This window comes from Vitis riparia, chromosome 19 (assembly GCF_004353265.1).
Source record: "Vitis riparia cultivar Riparia Gloire de Montpellier isolate 1030 chromosome 19, EGFV_Vit.rip_1.0, whole genome shotgun sequence".
Classification (NCBI taxonomy): domain Eukaryota; kingdom Viridiplantae; phylum Streptophyta; class Magnoliopsida; order Vitales; family Vitaceae; genus Vitis; species Vitis riparia.
In genome coordinates, this window is record NC_048449.1 from 25,187,542 (window position 1) to 25,201,559 (window position 14,018).

A 14,018-nucleotide genomic window follows, 5' to 3' on the forward strand; every position below is an offset into this window, starting at 1 on the left:
GAGAAAAAGTAGATGAAAAGAAAAGTGAAGGAAAATAAAAAAATAAATTTAAAATTAATAAACTATTTTTATATACTATTATAAACTCTTTTAACTCTTTTGCTATAAAAATAATTAATTTTAATTATATTTAATTTTCTTTTATATTTTTTTATAGGAAAATCAAATATAAGAAAATCATTTTTTTTAATAATTGGTTTTTCTTTTTTTAATACTTCCGATTGGATATATACATAAAGCTTAGACCGGATCGATTAAGCAACCCAAACCAATCACTATCGAACTGAGTTTGATTTGGTTGAAAAGGTCAATTTGATATATATTTCACCAATCAATTATTAAATTGTCATGCCAAAATTGGATTGGATCAAAAGGCTAAGAGGGCATTTGAGAGTAATTTTAGAAAATATTTTTAACATTTAAATAATAAAAATTTTCAAATATTAAAAATATTAAAAACATTTTCTATAATAAGATAGCTTTGGGATAAGCAATGGGAGAGGATTTGGGGGTGGGTGAAGCTGACAACTGTTTGGTTTTCACATTAGCTGTGGAGTATGAATAGGTGGTTTTGTATCCCTGATTATAATATCAAAGAAGAATCAAACTCATGTCAACAAAGTGACTTAATTTTTATAACAACGAATATTTGGATGTTATTTTCATTTCAGACAATAAGGAATAGAGTAGAATTCCCATTCCATTCTTGGTTTCAACTTTACAGACATGTCCTCATTGTCATCCACTGAACTCAATCTGCATATTATTACCACATGTAAGCTTGCTTGGTTACTTTCGCATGGGTTCAGCTGACCAAAATGCACATGGGATTGATGACTTTCAGTTGAGATGATTGGTTGATATAATATCATAATAAAAATGAAAAATTAAAAAAGGGAGGTAAGAGCTGTTTGGCAGAGAAGAAAGTGGCATGATTTAGGTACAGCACATGATTGGATGCCCACCTCCACCTCTTTTCAACTCATTCATCACCTTTGATTCAATTCTATTCCATGTTATCAATGATTTAATGGTATAGAGCCTCATCCAATACATCATCAATTTTCAATTATTACAAAGTTGTTGGAATGGAGTGTGAAATTAGTCTCTGCAAGAAACTGCCAAGATCTAGCATTATTAGCGGCCAGAATTCATGGAGTGTTGTCTTCACCTAGATTTGATGCTAATAATTTGATTGGATTGATTTTATCCCATCTTAGAATTTTTTCCATCACAATCAACCCTAAAAGCATCATTATCTCTGTTTCTCACAGATATCGGCAGATCCGATGCCTAATTTCCTGATCAAATCTCACCAAGAAATATGATTAGGGACATTTCACAGGATGGGCCAGTGGTGGCATCAATTTGCATAAAGAGTACAAAATATAATTGATGACAGTACTAACTAATGCAAAGTCAGTTGGATCCACTGGAGATCCTAATCTGGATTTGGACCTACTAATACATCATGCAACTCAACTTAATTTGTCCTCTTATGCTTCTGTTCACACTTAATCAAGATTTATAGGCGCATTTTTACACATTCTGCTCCGATGGCAACCTTACTTTTATGAATCAGAAACCGGATCAATGGCAAACAAAGCTCAAACCAGATTTTTTATGTGATATTCCACATCAGATAAGAAAAAGAATTTCTGATACTGTATATATATGACTCTTTTTAACCATATAGACGTGTTTTAAAACTATGAGAACCCTTTGAGCCGAAGACAAACAATATTTACATGATTGGAAAGTTCAAGATGAAACAATTTAATTTAGCATGTAAAGTTTTCGTTAAATGTAAACAAACATGTTCACCCACAAGATCTCTCAAAACCAACTAGGAAGCAGTGAGCTGATTCAATAGAGCTAGAGATTGTTATAATATTACAAGAAAATTGGAACAAATAGCGGGATACACAAGATATTAAACATATATGAGAAAAGGAAAAGAAGGAAAGTTACAAGAATTAACAATGACGGTGGGTGATTACTTTCTCCAAACTTTTAAAAAAGATAAAAATAAATTCAGGTGCAGCTGGAGGGAGCAAAACCCAGCTTCTTTAGGCCTAAGTCAAACTCCCACAAATGGTTTTGTTGCATAATGTTGCCAACCACAGAGGTCCCAGGCCAAGCTACAGATACGAACCCCAGACACCTTACTCCATCAGCCGCACTGATGACATAGCTCTTCACTGGTGGCTCAAACTCAGCTCCATCTGCAAAATGGAACACTAATCTTGGCACCAAGGACTCCTCAAATCCTGTGGAATTGAAGCAATACTCTAATGGTCCGATGTCCATTTCCACTTTTCTAAACTTGACCAAGGACACCCTCAATGCAGCCATGACAGGCTGGTATGCTGGCTCTGTCAGGAATGTTAGGCTGGAACCTGAGTCAAGTATGGTTCCACCAGCCCCCTTCACATCCCATACTTCAGATGGGATTTTTAACATGGCACCACCAATGGAGATGCCCATCATATTTACAGCATAGAATGAATTAACCATTCCTAAAACGAGTTCAGTATATGTCATGTTGTTTAACAATGCTTCTTTGCTTCTACTGCTGCCAAAGGTGAGATAATTTGAAACATTCTTGTGGCTTAAGTGATCAACCAGGCAGTACGAGAACTTGCCACCAAACTTTTCAGCAGCCTTTATTGCAAAGGAGTACTTGCTGTAGCCTAACCCCATGACACCATCAGCTGCTTGGAAGCTTTGGCCTTGGAAAGATTCACTGCACCCTATCAGTACATTATGTAGTTTCATCTTCCTACCCTCTTTTAACTCTACTGTTACCGTCTCATTGGCAAAGAAGCCTAATGCCGTTGACCCATCTGAGTACCTAAACACCATGAATTAGCAAATAAAATTAAAGATAATGTACTAAGATTCCTAATCTAATCAGGGTTTAAAGAATTGAAGGCATTGTTCATAGTATCAAGCACCAAAAAGTATTATTCCAGCATATTCAAGACTAAAAACCTTGAGAAACACACTACATTATGCTCTAGCCATGCTTCTTATTTTATGGTTTGATTCTCTCCCTCCCTCATTGTAGCATATGAAAGAAAAAATATTAGCTAGATAATATTCAATCTGTCAAATTGATATACATGTGTTTAGGAGAATAAATAGATTTCTCCACTAATGTAATCAGGGACATTTGAGTAATGGATTTCCAGCCACCTGATAGACCCCTAAGGAGTTGACCTAACACAGAGGCACCAGTTCCCATTGTAGGTATGAAAATGTGGGTCATGTGAGCCTTACCTACTTGCAATAACTTCCATTTAACTCCTGTGTTCAATGTAGGTGAGGGCTTTGATCATTTCACCAGAAGGTTCGTTTGCCTGAAGCTACCATTGATTGTGATCAGAACCCCATTTGAGATTTATATCTCCTATCAACTCCTGTCACCAGTCTACAGTGTTCTTCTCTAAGACTTGGTTGGTCCCCTTTATAGCCACCATAGCTACTGTCATTTTGTTTGAATGGAAGGATAAGTCATGTGTGGGCTCATTCAAGATGGGGGTTTCGCATTTCTATGACATTTTCCTACCCTTCCATGGATAACAATCAAACAAGATGTCTCAATACAAAAACAAAATGACTTTTTCAGTTATGAACTAACCTACTTTACAGAGACTGACTATTAATTTGATCACACACTAGAGTTGAGATGGTGACCCCATGGTCCCACCCGAGATATCCTCCAGCCATTTCATGTTTTATTCAAATCTAGCCATAACCAGGGGAGCATTAATACATGATGATTAGAATCACGAAAAGATTAGCTAGCTCATCCCCATTAACTTTCTATAATGAAGAAGAGGTATAGTTTGGGTGTATCTGTAGCTACATGGATACTTCTCCACTTTTCAACAAATTCGTGTATCTTGGTCTGCCACTCTGTATTGATAGATTCTAGGATTGCCAAATGAGTTATATGATTAGTAATAATGAATTATAATTTGGGATTGAACTCAGGTCCTCAAAATATGATTCTATAGCATCATCTATAGAAAATTGGCTGGCCAAATTAATTTGTGGACCTGTGGAGAAGGAAGCAAAAACAGGGCAGACGCTGACTGTGTTGGAGTTGACTAAAAGTTTTAAGAAAGAAGTAGAAGGAGATTGATGGTGAAGAGAAGGTACCTGTAATCATAGCCACAGGGGGTGAGGGGGGTGGGGCAGTTAGTGAGAGAGAAGAGATCCATGAGCTCAATCTTACACATATCTGTCAAGCATGGAATTGTCTTGAAGGAAGAAGAGAGATTGGCATGAAACACCCTCCTATGACGGATTCTCCTGGCTTTTCGATCGGAACAATTGCGACTCCTACAATGGTATTTGCAACTCATCCAAGTCAAGTCACTCCCAGTATCAGCAACCAGCATGAATTTCTGGGATGGGGTTCCTACTTTAAATGCCACAAAGTACTGACCGATACCGTAGTCTGCAGCAGGGTGCATAGGCACTTCAATGGCATCATCGCTGCCTCTACTGCTGCTGCTGCTCAACACTTCCTTAGCCTTTCTCCTCGGGATATGTCCGCCCCGTAGTTTATGTAAAATCATAAGCTGGCGAACACTGTCGCTGTGAACAAGCTCTTTAAGGCGCTGCAGTTGAGTTTTAGGCCTCCCCATGACCTGAGGGGAGTGCCTGTGTATTAATTCAAGCCTCATTGTGTCTGAATTGTACTCCTGAGAGAGTACCGCTGCATAAACTGAAGCCAACCCATGAATAATGGGAAGTAGAAGGACAAAGAGTTGGAATGAATTAGACCTCCAATTCATCCTATACATTAGTTGTGGTACTGTATAAAGGAAAGAGAAGTAGAAAGAGGAAGAGGGAGAAGAACAAGGGAGAGAGAGAGAATCAGAGAGTATGAGGTGGTTTTGCAGTAGAAGGCATATTCAATTGATTGGCGTCAAAAGGCAAAAGGAGGTCATGAAGATGGGGGGGTCCTTTCTCAACAAAGCAACAAAGATACTGTGAAAGGTTAAAAGGGGAGTTGCTTTAATTCCATACCATATAGATATAGTGGAGGGGGGGGTGGTATGTGGGGGTTTTGGTGATGATATCTTCTCATTAGTTTATTGTTATTTATCATAGCTGTTTTTTTAAATTTTTATGGTTGATTTGTCTCCTAAGATGTTTTGTCTTCCTAGCTTTTCTTTATCCCTCCCTCTGCCCCCACATCATCATTGAGCTCTGGAATTCAACCCAATTCATTATATTTACGTGTCTAATTTCCTTGTCATGGGCAGGCTAATAGACTGGAAATTGGGTTATCAATCATTAAATGGCAATGTGGAGAATGGGGTGGTGATGAAGGGAAAAGCCTGAAAATATAAAAAAAATGGGTGAGAGGAAAAAGTTAAGGGAGGGCAGGTGGGGACGAAGGAGAAGTCGGTCATTGTGACTCCATGTGGACAAGTCTGAGTTTTGACTTGCTCTGCATGCCAAGCTGGCTGAAAAGGAATGGTTGTCAAAGAAAACCGTTGCTTCATATCTACTGCTTTTTCTATTCCCTTATCCTCTTGGTTCATCAGTCATTGTTGTACAGATGATAACTCCAGAAAATTGGAAATGATAGCTTTCTTTGTCAATATTTTTTAAAATAGTTACAAAAAATAATTTGAGATACGGCTAAGGGTTTGCTATTGTGTGACAAAAGTGGGCACGAGGTTAAGCCTCTTGTATCATTTTATTTATTTATTTGTAGGATTTTGTGAGAGTGATTTTTGGTCTTGGGTTTCTTAGTTTATAAAATCAAAATTTTGATTAGTATCATCAATGTGTTATTAAATATAAATATGAAATAGGTTTTTTATATATTTCAAAAAAATGATTTAATTCATAAGAAGTAATATTTTTTTAATTTTATATTAGCCTTTTTTCAAATTTCATTCTCTTTTTATATATAAAATCTATTTTTAGCTTTTATTATAAGGTAAAGTTGAAATTTTAACTTTAAAAAATCCAAAAAAGGTGGGGGTGGGAGTGGAGGTGAGTATAAATAAAATACTTTAACCACCGAAACATTTTCTCACATGAGCAAGTGGGTTGAATTATTAATTTCAAAGCCAAAAATATAAAAAGAGTAATGCAATGTAAAACAATATAAGTAACCCTTTTGTTTGGCATACACTCAAGAATGATAAATAAATGACCATCTTTTCTAGACAAAGGCCAATTGCACTTTGGTCAAATGATACCACCCTCTCAACCTCATTCATATACATATACACCATCTCATTTCATCCTATTTTATCATATCTGGAATATCTGGAATATGATATGGTTCCGAAAAATGAATTGAATATGAACATTTCTAATAAGCTTTCATTCTTAAACAAAAATCTATTTTTTAATTTATTTTATCTATTTTATGATCAAAACAGATATGCCATGATTTTGAATTAGGAGAAAGAATTTTAAAAATGGTAGATTGATTGATTTTATTCATAGTCGAGTCGAATCTAATGTATCATAAGGGATTTGCCTTTTTTTTTTATTGATTCCTATGAATTAGATGAAAAATAATTCTTGAATGAGATATTTAATCAATCAAGAAATCTTTATTGATATATCTATGCTTCATATTATGAAATAGGTTGCAATTACAGGTAATATTCCTAGCTTTACCCACTCCAATTGGACCTTTACATGTGATTTTCAATCCAAGCTGGACAAGAACATGGCTGTTAATGTCAATAGCTTGACCATGCCCCAAATTTCAAACTAATCATGAGAGTTTGGTAATAAGGACTATATTCTTTTCATATAGAAACTGAAAAATAATCATTTTTCTTCCCACGACACGGTAATGCATGTTGGGATCCTCAAGTGATTCCAATAATAGATCCTACAAAAAGGGGAAAGATCATATAAAAAAACAAGATGATGATTGACCCCTTCCAAGGGGTTATAACAAAAAAATATTCATAAATTAATTCTTAAAACTAGTCATAGAAAAGATTTTAAAATAGTAATTCTGTACATCAATTCATGTCTATTGTTTGTAATAGGTAGTAAGTATATTAGTACAATAGAAATTATATGGGAAATTAACATTGAAGCTTTGAGAATCTCAAATGATAATATTTAATATTGTATGAGGGGAAGGGTGTGATAAGATTCATGGGAGGTAATGTCAAAAAGTTGGAAGAAAAAATGAATGTGTTTGAGGGAACGGGTTCAACCAATCCTGAATGGAGCCAGCTGTATGATATATGGCAAGGTTTAGTGATCACAAATCCTGCCTTATCACATAGAGATTTGACCCATTCTCATTTTTCTATTGTGCCGGATTAATTTGTCTTAATTTGCTGGCCTTTACACTTGGAGAGCAAGGTACATTATTAACATTAAATAAAACTAGTGAGGAAATAGGAATACAACATTCTAATCTATTAGAATTATTAGACATAAATATTCATTAATAGCTTCCAACAAAGATTTGAAAGGGGCTCCCTTTGAAGTTTTTTAAGTTCAAATCCTTCAACCATTTCCAAGTTACACAAATTTCTAATAATATAAAAAAGTGAATATTCAACGGCATGTACCATTATCATGTCCCCTACGATGTGCTCCATTGGAGACATCAATTTTGACTCGAAGATTAAGACATTAGCAACATAGAGGTTCGGTGAGGGTATCTGCAAGTTGATCTGAAGAAAACACATGTGAGACTCAAAGTTCACCACTTTGAATATTGTGATGAACAAAATGAAAGTCAATAACAATGTGCTTTGTATGAGAGTGAAATGCTAGATTGACACAAAGATAAGTAGCTCTATGACCGATTGACATTATAAGGAAACCCTAAGTTCATGGGAAAAAAAAAAACCAACTTAGATCCATAATTGCTCAAAAGTAATAGAAACGACAACTCAATACTCAACTTCCATGGAAGAACAAACTATGTACCATTGCCTTTTGGAACTCCATGAGATAGGATTGGGCTTAAGAAAACCTATATGTGCACTTGTGGATTATGATCATCAAAATTGTCGACCCAAACATCAAAGAAGGCATGAAGACACATGAAGGAGCTTTGTTAGAGAAAAAGCCTATGATCATTGATAACACAAATATAACAAAGCAATCACTTAACTATAGTCCAATGTCTCATGGTTGGTTTATGATAAACTATGAGAGCATGTTAATGACAAAGGAAATATTTGAGCAAGTGAAAAAATGATATTGTAAGGCCCCAACAACTTGTCTATATTTGATGGCACCCATGAGAGATAAGTTGTCATTAATAGTGAGAACTTGATTCATTGGGAGAGGTGTTAGGACTTCCTTGACTTGAAGCAGCTTTATCTTGTCTAAAAGATCATGAATATACTTTTTTTCTAAGAATGAGGTAGAATTTCAATGGCAAGGAAATATGAAAGAGCCCTAAGATCTTTAATGGAAAATCAACAAGCAAGTCATAGGACAAACTTGCTAAGAACTTAAGCATCATTATCTTTCAAAACAAGATCTTCTATATAGACAAGAAGGTGAATAGTGAAACCACCATCATTGTAAATGAAAAGAGATGTATTATGATAAGAGTTGACAAAACTTGTGGAGAAAAGAAATTCCCTCAACTCATGATTCTAAGTTTGTGAAGTTTGTTTAAGCCTATAAAGAGAATTTTACGATTTACACACATGATTGATATAATTGGGATCAACAAAGCTTGATAGTTGAGTCATAAACACATCTTTACTTAAGTGACTTTGAAAAAAGACACTATTGACATCAAGTTAACAAAGAGACCGACTTTGTGAGAGAGTCATACCCAATATAAGTCTGATTATGGTTGGTTTTATGATGAGACTAAAAGTATCATGATAATCAATACCATTTCATTAATGAAGTCCTTGGCCACAATCCTCACCTTGTACTAGTCAATGGCCCCATCAGGAGTCAGTTTGATATAAGACATCTATTTTCAACATACCAAATTTTGTGAAGGATGAGAAATTACCAAGTCTTATGTACCATTGTTCATGAAAGCATTAAACTTGTCTTGCATTTCTTGATGCCAAGCAAGAATTTGACAAATATAATAGTATTTGTTAATTCAACAAGAAAATAAAGTGTCTAGTTTTCAAATTGTGCATGACTATTACTTTAAACATCATTGTTTTTTAAAATTAAAAATGTATGTTTGATCACTAGTTATCAAATTCATTTTTGTCATATTGTTTACAAATCTTGCCAATGAACAAGTTGCCTACATGGCTATTGTTGGATCAATGATACCAAAATAAGATACCCCTAGGAGAAGATACTTCATCTCAGTGACGAGAAAGGGAAGAAACTCACCTGGTGCCTCCCACTAGGAGGTACCCCTCTAAACCATCACCTTCGGGTCAAACCCATGACCTGACCATCGGTAAGGTCATCTTAACAAGCCACGTTTCTCTTTTGGAACATAGTCAAAAGGTTGAGGTTTCTACAAAAGTACAACATGGTTTAAAAATATTAATTAAAATATCGTTCTCTTCAAACTATTTCTAAAACTAAAACAGTTTGTTGTGAATGGGATTCCATGTAGACCACGTCTATTGAAAAGACAAGTTTAATATAAAATTAGAACTCATCTTTTCAATAGTTAAGTTCAGTGTAAAATCTAGAACTCATTTATTGAAAAGACAAGTACAGTGTAAAATTCAAACTCGTCTTTTCAACTGACAAGTTTAGTATAAAATTAGAACTCGTTTGTTGAAAAGACGAGTTCAGTGTAAAACTCTTTCATATAAAGTTTTGTCTTCTAAATTATCTTGTAATAATTTTAAATTTTCTAGCTCAAGTTTTTTATCTTTTAACATTGGCAGGGTAGCATGGTTTTTATTTATAATTTAAAATTATTGTTTAGTAAAAAATTCATGTTATAATAATAAATAGATTTATGTATAAAATAAAAAAAGAAAGAAAGAAAAAAGTTTGGATAAACTTTGCCTTGTTAAATTAAAATGAATTATAATCACCATTAATTGTTCAATATCATTCTTCCAAGCTGGGGTTTGAAGTATACATCTTGTATTCAAATTACAACAAATCAAGGGAATAGTTCCTTTTTTAGTCTCGAAGAGATTGAGTTTGTTTCTTTTCCCATTAATGATCCAACATAAGTTCCAATTAAATCAATATCAATCATCATCACATATGATTCTAAAATTACAAAAATGCATCACTTCCTGAAATCCTAGAAACCCGGTTCTCATTTCCTTCAATGACCCCATTCACGTTGATGGATTTGTACTCCCAAATCCCAAGTAAAAGACAATGAAGGCTCCTAATTTCCATTAGTCCAGTCTAGTTTTGAAATTCTTCATATCAAAAGCTCCACACCAAATAGTCATATGAGAATTGGGTTAGAGTTCTGAAATTCAATACCGTGAGACTTTTTCTTTCCCTGCATTTTCTCAGCTACCAAACAAACCATAAGAGAAAATTATGCACTCATGAATCAACCAAGAAAAAGTGATGCTTATGTCATAGTGAATCAACTAAGAACATTATCCTAAGGCATTGATTTTCTCTCCAAATAGAAAACGCATCCATCTCATATGGACTATGTTCTCAATAACATAAAAATTCTTCATCTATAATATGAAAAAGGACCAAATAGACCATCGATTAAAGATACAACACATATTCTAAGCACTAGCAAGTTTCACATGTAACTTTGCAGCATGTTCTCTACTAAACAGATACCAACGATACAACCATGCTCTTGATGCCCAATGCCCTAAGATTCGTGATTACCCGAATCTAACATCCAGATACATGAAATAGATGAATGTCTAACTCTAAGAATTACTCATAAAACTGCCTCTTAACTAACTCCACCTATTAAGGGACATCAATGTAGATTTCTTAGACTTTTAAACTAATTTGATTACCAGTTCTCATGGAACCATTAGAGTTAAGGCAAGAGGTCCCTAAGTTATTTAAGGTATTCAAGAAACAGAGTTGTGAAGACCAAGGCATCACCTTCCATGGAAATAATTGTTTTGTATCAAACTGCTTGTATCATTCAACTCACAAACCAATTTAGGAAAGTATTCTCTCAACAATTTGGAGTTACAAGAGACCATTGGATGAGGGTTTCATCTAGGTTGAAAAAATGTCTTCTATGAAATCATTTAAAACAAAAGTGTATTGGATACAATAACCTCTTTCTTTTCTATAATAGTTACAAAGAATCAAATGTTGACCCCACTCTAAACTCGAAGAAAGACAAAGAAATAAGGTTGACTATGGTTCAAGTATAGAATGTTTCAGCTTTTAATTTTAAACTAGAGATTAGCACTAACAATGTATATGAAAAAATTGTTTCATGTTTCTTTGTGAAGTTAAACTAGACAAGTTGATCAAAGCACAATGCTATGGCCAAAAGCTTCAAGAAAGAGCGTAATCCTTCATTGCCCAATTTTCTATAATTCTTGCACATGTCTTATGTTAGCTAAAGAATCAATGTGATTACTTCCCATTTGAGCAACTCCAACTAATCCAGAAGGTATTTATGTCTCTTTTTCAGGCCATCATGACTGTGTTCAACAACACCTGATAAAAAAAGGTTAAGCTCAAAAACTTCACATCCAAATAATTTGGTTTGAAGCAAGCTTTTGCCACACTCACTAGAAATGCAGGTTCACTACAACAGGCACATTGCTTTGTTTTTTGAAGAAGACTTATACTCCTCAAGTGAGAACCAAGTGTCCCCCAATTTACTCACCAATAATCTGTATGTTTCAACATTAGATTTATTTATTATGGCAAATAAGAAAAGGCAATTTTCATATGTTCATCCATGAACACTAGCTTATAGTAGAGGAAATTTTGATATCAATTTCTGCCAAATGTATATGATTTTAACATATGATTCCACAGTCTACTAAGCATTTTTGGCAAAAAATCACCAAGCATAGAATTCCAGCACAATGTCAAGACCAATTAGTAGAAGATGGGATTTAGAACCATACCAGAGCAATGCTAAGGGAATACCAACACAAGAATTCCATGTTGGTGTCACCAATAATCCAATACACACGAAGCCAACAATAGTTCCCAATAACAATATCAGTGAAATGATACACAATCAATAGGAACATTTGAGGCTAGAACATGATTTAATCCCAAATTTTATTTGCCTTTAAATCTTAGGAATTAATGAAAAGTCTACCTCACAAAACTTAATATCCAATAAATTAGCATAGCCTTAGAGCACAACTCAGATAGAAATAATCCTCAATATACCTTGCTTATCCCTTGTAAAACCAAAATAACATCAGCAACTACCTTCTCAATAAGGAACTCCATGAGACTTAAGGTTCCTCTGAAAATTTCTTTTCCAGACGGTTAAGGAAACATTTTCACACACCTTGAGAGAAGCAAATGCATTTGCAAATTTCATAGCAAATGAAAGCCTAAAGAAGCAGTCTTATGGTTCACCAAGAACTCCTACGTCAAATGGAGTTCAAATATGAAACTGTAGAAAACGGAATATGGTTTTCAAAAAACTAGAAAAACAAATAAGAGAACAAGAGGAAACAAGGTTTTCTATTGATGGTACTTACATGACACCCATGTGGCAAAATGTGTTGTATTTTTTTTAATACTTTTCAATGTGCATTATTTTAAAAAATATTTTTTAAAAATATTATATTTAAAAAAATCTTTAAAAGGCATGCGAATACTTTGTGATCGCCCCAAAATTTCATCATTTTATGTGCATTACGATTGTATATAAAGAATACTCATCTTTTGTATCTATATATGAAAAAATAGGAATAATAACAAAAAAAATACATTTTTGTTGGAAAATAAGGATAAATGCAACGCAAATAAAACAGTAAAGATAAATTATATATTACATTGATAATAATATATAATAGGAAAGAAGAAATCACAAAAGAGAATTGAGAAAGTTGAAATAATGAAAGACAAAGAGAATGAGAGAAAGTAAGAAATTTCTTTCTTGCTTAGAAATGCATATTATAGGGAATAGGAAGCCCTTTTATAGGCTTTTCAAATGGATTCCATTAATGAATATTAATGGAACTCATAAATAACATTAATGGCTTCCATTAATAAGTATTAATGGAAGTCATAAATAATATTTAATTAACATTTATTATAATTATTGTGGTGACATTCATTACTTCAGTTATAACACTCCCCCTTGGATGTCCACCACATTGAAGAATATGCCTCATTAAAACCTTGTTAGTAAAAAATCCTATGGGAAAAACCTAACGAAGGAAAAATAGTACAATTTTCTTAAAATTCTTTAAGTTGCTCTTGGTATGTTAGGACTACCTCATTAAAAACCTTGTCAGTAAAACCTAGTAGGACAAAACCTGGACGAAGGGAAAAAGAGTATAGTACACTAACACCATTTTACAAGCATAATCCTCCTCATGTCAATATCTTTGAGTTGACGCATTCCAATAATGTGTATTAACTTCTTGAATGTTGAGGTTGGTAATGATTTTGTGAATAAATCTGCTAGATTATCACTTGAGCGTATTTGTTGCACATCAATTTCACTACTCTTCTAGAGTTCATGTGTATAAAAGAATTTTGGTGAAATGTGATTGATTCTATCTCCTTTAATATAACCCCTTATTGTTTGTGCAATGCATGCAATATTATTTTCAAATAATATTGTCGGGTCACATTTGATGGAGGAGAGTCCACATGATTCCCGAATATGTTGGATCATAGATCTTAGCCATATACATTCACAACTTGTTTCATAAACTGCCAGTATTTCTGAATGATTTATGATGTGGCCACCATTGTTTGTTTAACAGATCTCCATGAAATAGTAGTACCATTGCAATTAAACACATACCCTATTTGTGACCTACCTTTATGTGGATCTAAAAGATATCTTGCATCTGCATATCTAAGCAATTGTTGTTTTGATTCCCTTTGTAAAATAGACCCATATCAGTAGTTCCACAAAGATAACGTAATATATATTTGAT

General features: G+C 33.9%; 1 protein-coding gene across 1 annotated transcript; it reads right to left on the minus strand.

Moving 5' to 3' along the window:
- Nucleotides 1-1,834: 1,834 nt before the first annotated feature.
- On the minus strand, nt 1,835-5,026 carry LOC117909675 (aspartic proteinase NANA, chloroplast). The gene is made up of 2 exons (XM_034823774.1): nt 4,168-5,026; nt 1,835-2,854 (listed from the first exon to the last, which is right to left on the minus strand). Exons 1-2 carry the CDS (start codon nt 4,815-4,817, stop codon nt 2,035-2,037), a joined length of 1,470 nt encoding a protein of 489 aa, XP_034679665.1. The 5' UTR covers nt 4,818-5,026; the 3' UTR covers nt 1,835-2,034.
- Between the last annotated feature and the right edge of the window lie 8,992 nt (nt 5,027-14,018).

Bases quoted from the DNA above. Each gene is read 5' to 3' on its own strand.
- LOC117909675 (XM_034823774.1), bottom strand. From the start codon at position 4,817: ATGTATAGGATGAATTGGAGGTCTAATTCATTCCAACTCTTTGTCCTT. The intron at 2,855-4,167 runs GTACCTTCTCTT...CATGGTGTTTAG, and splicing joins CCCTGTGGCTATGATTACAG to GTACTCAGATGGGTCAACGG.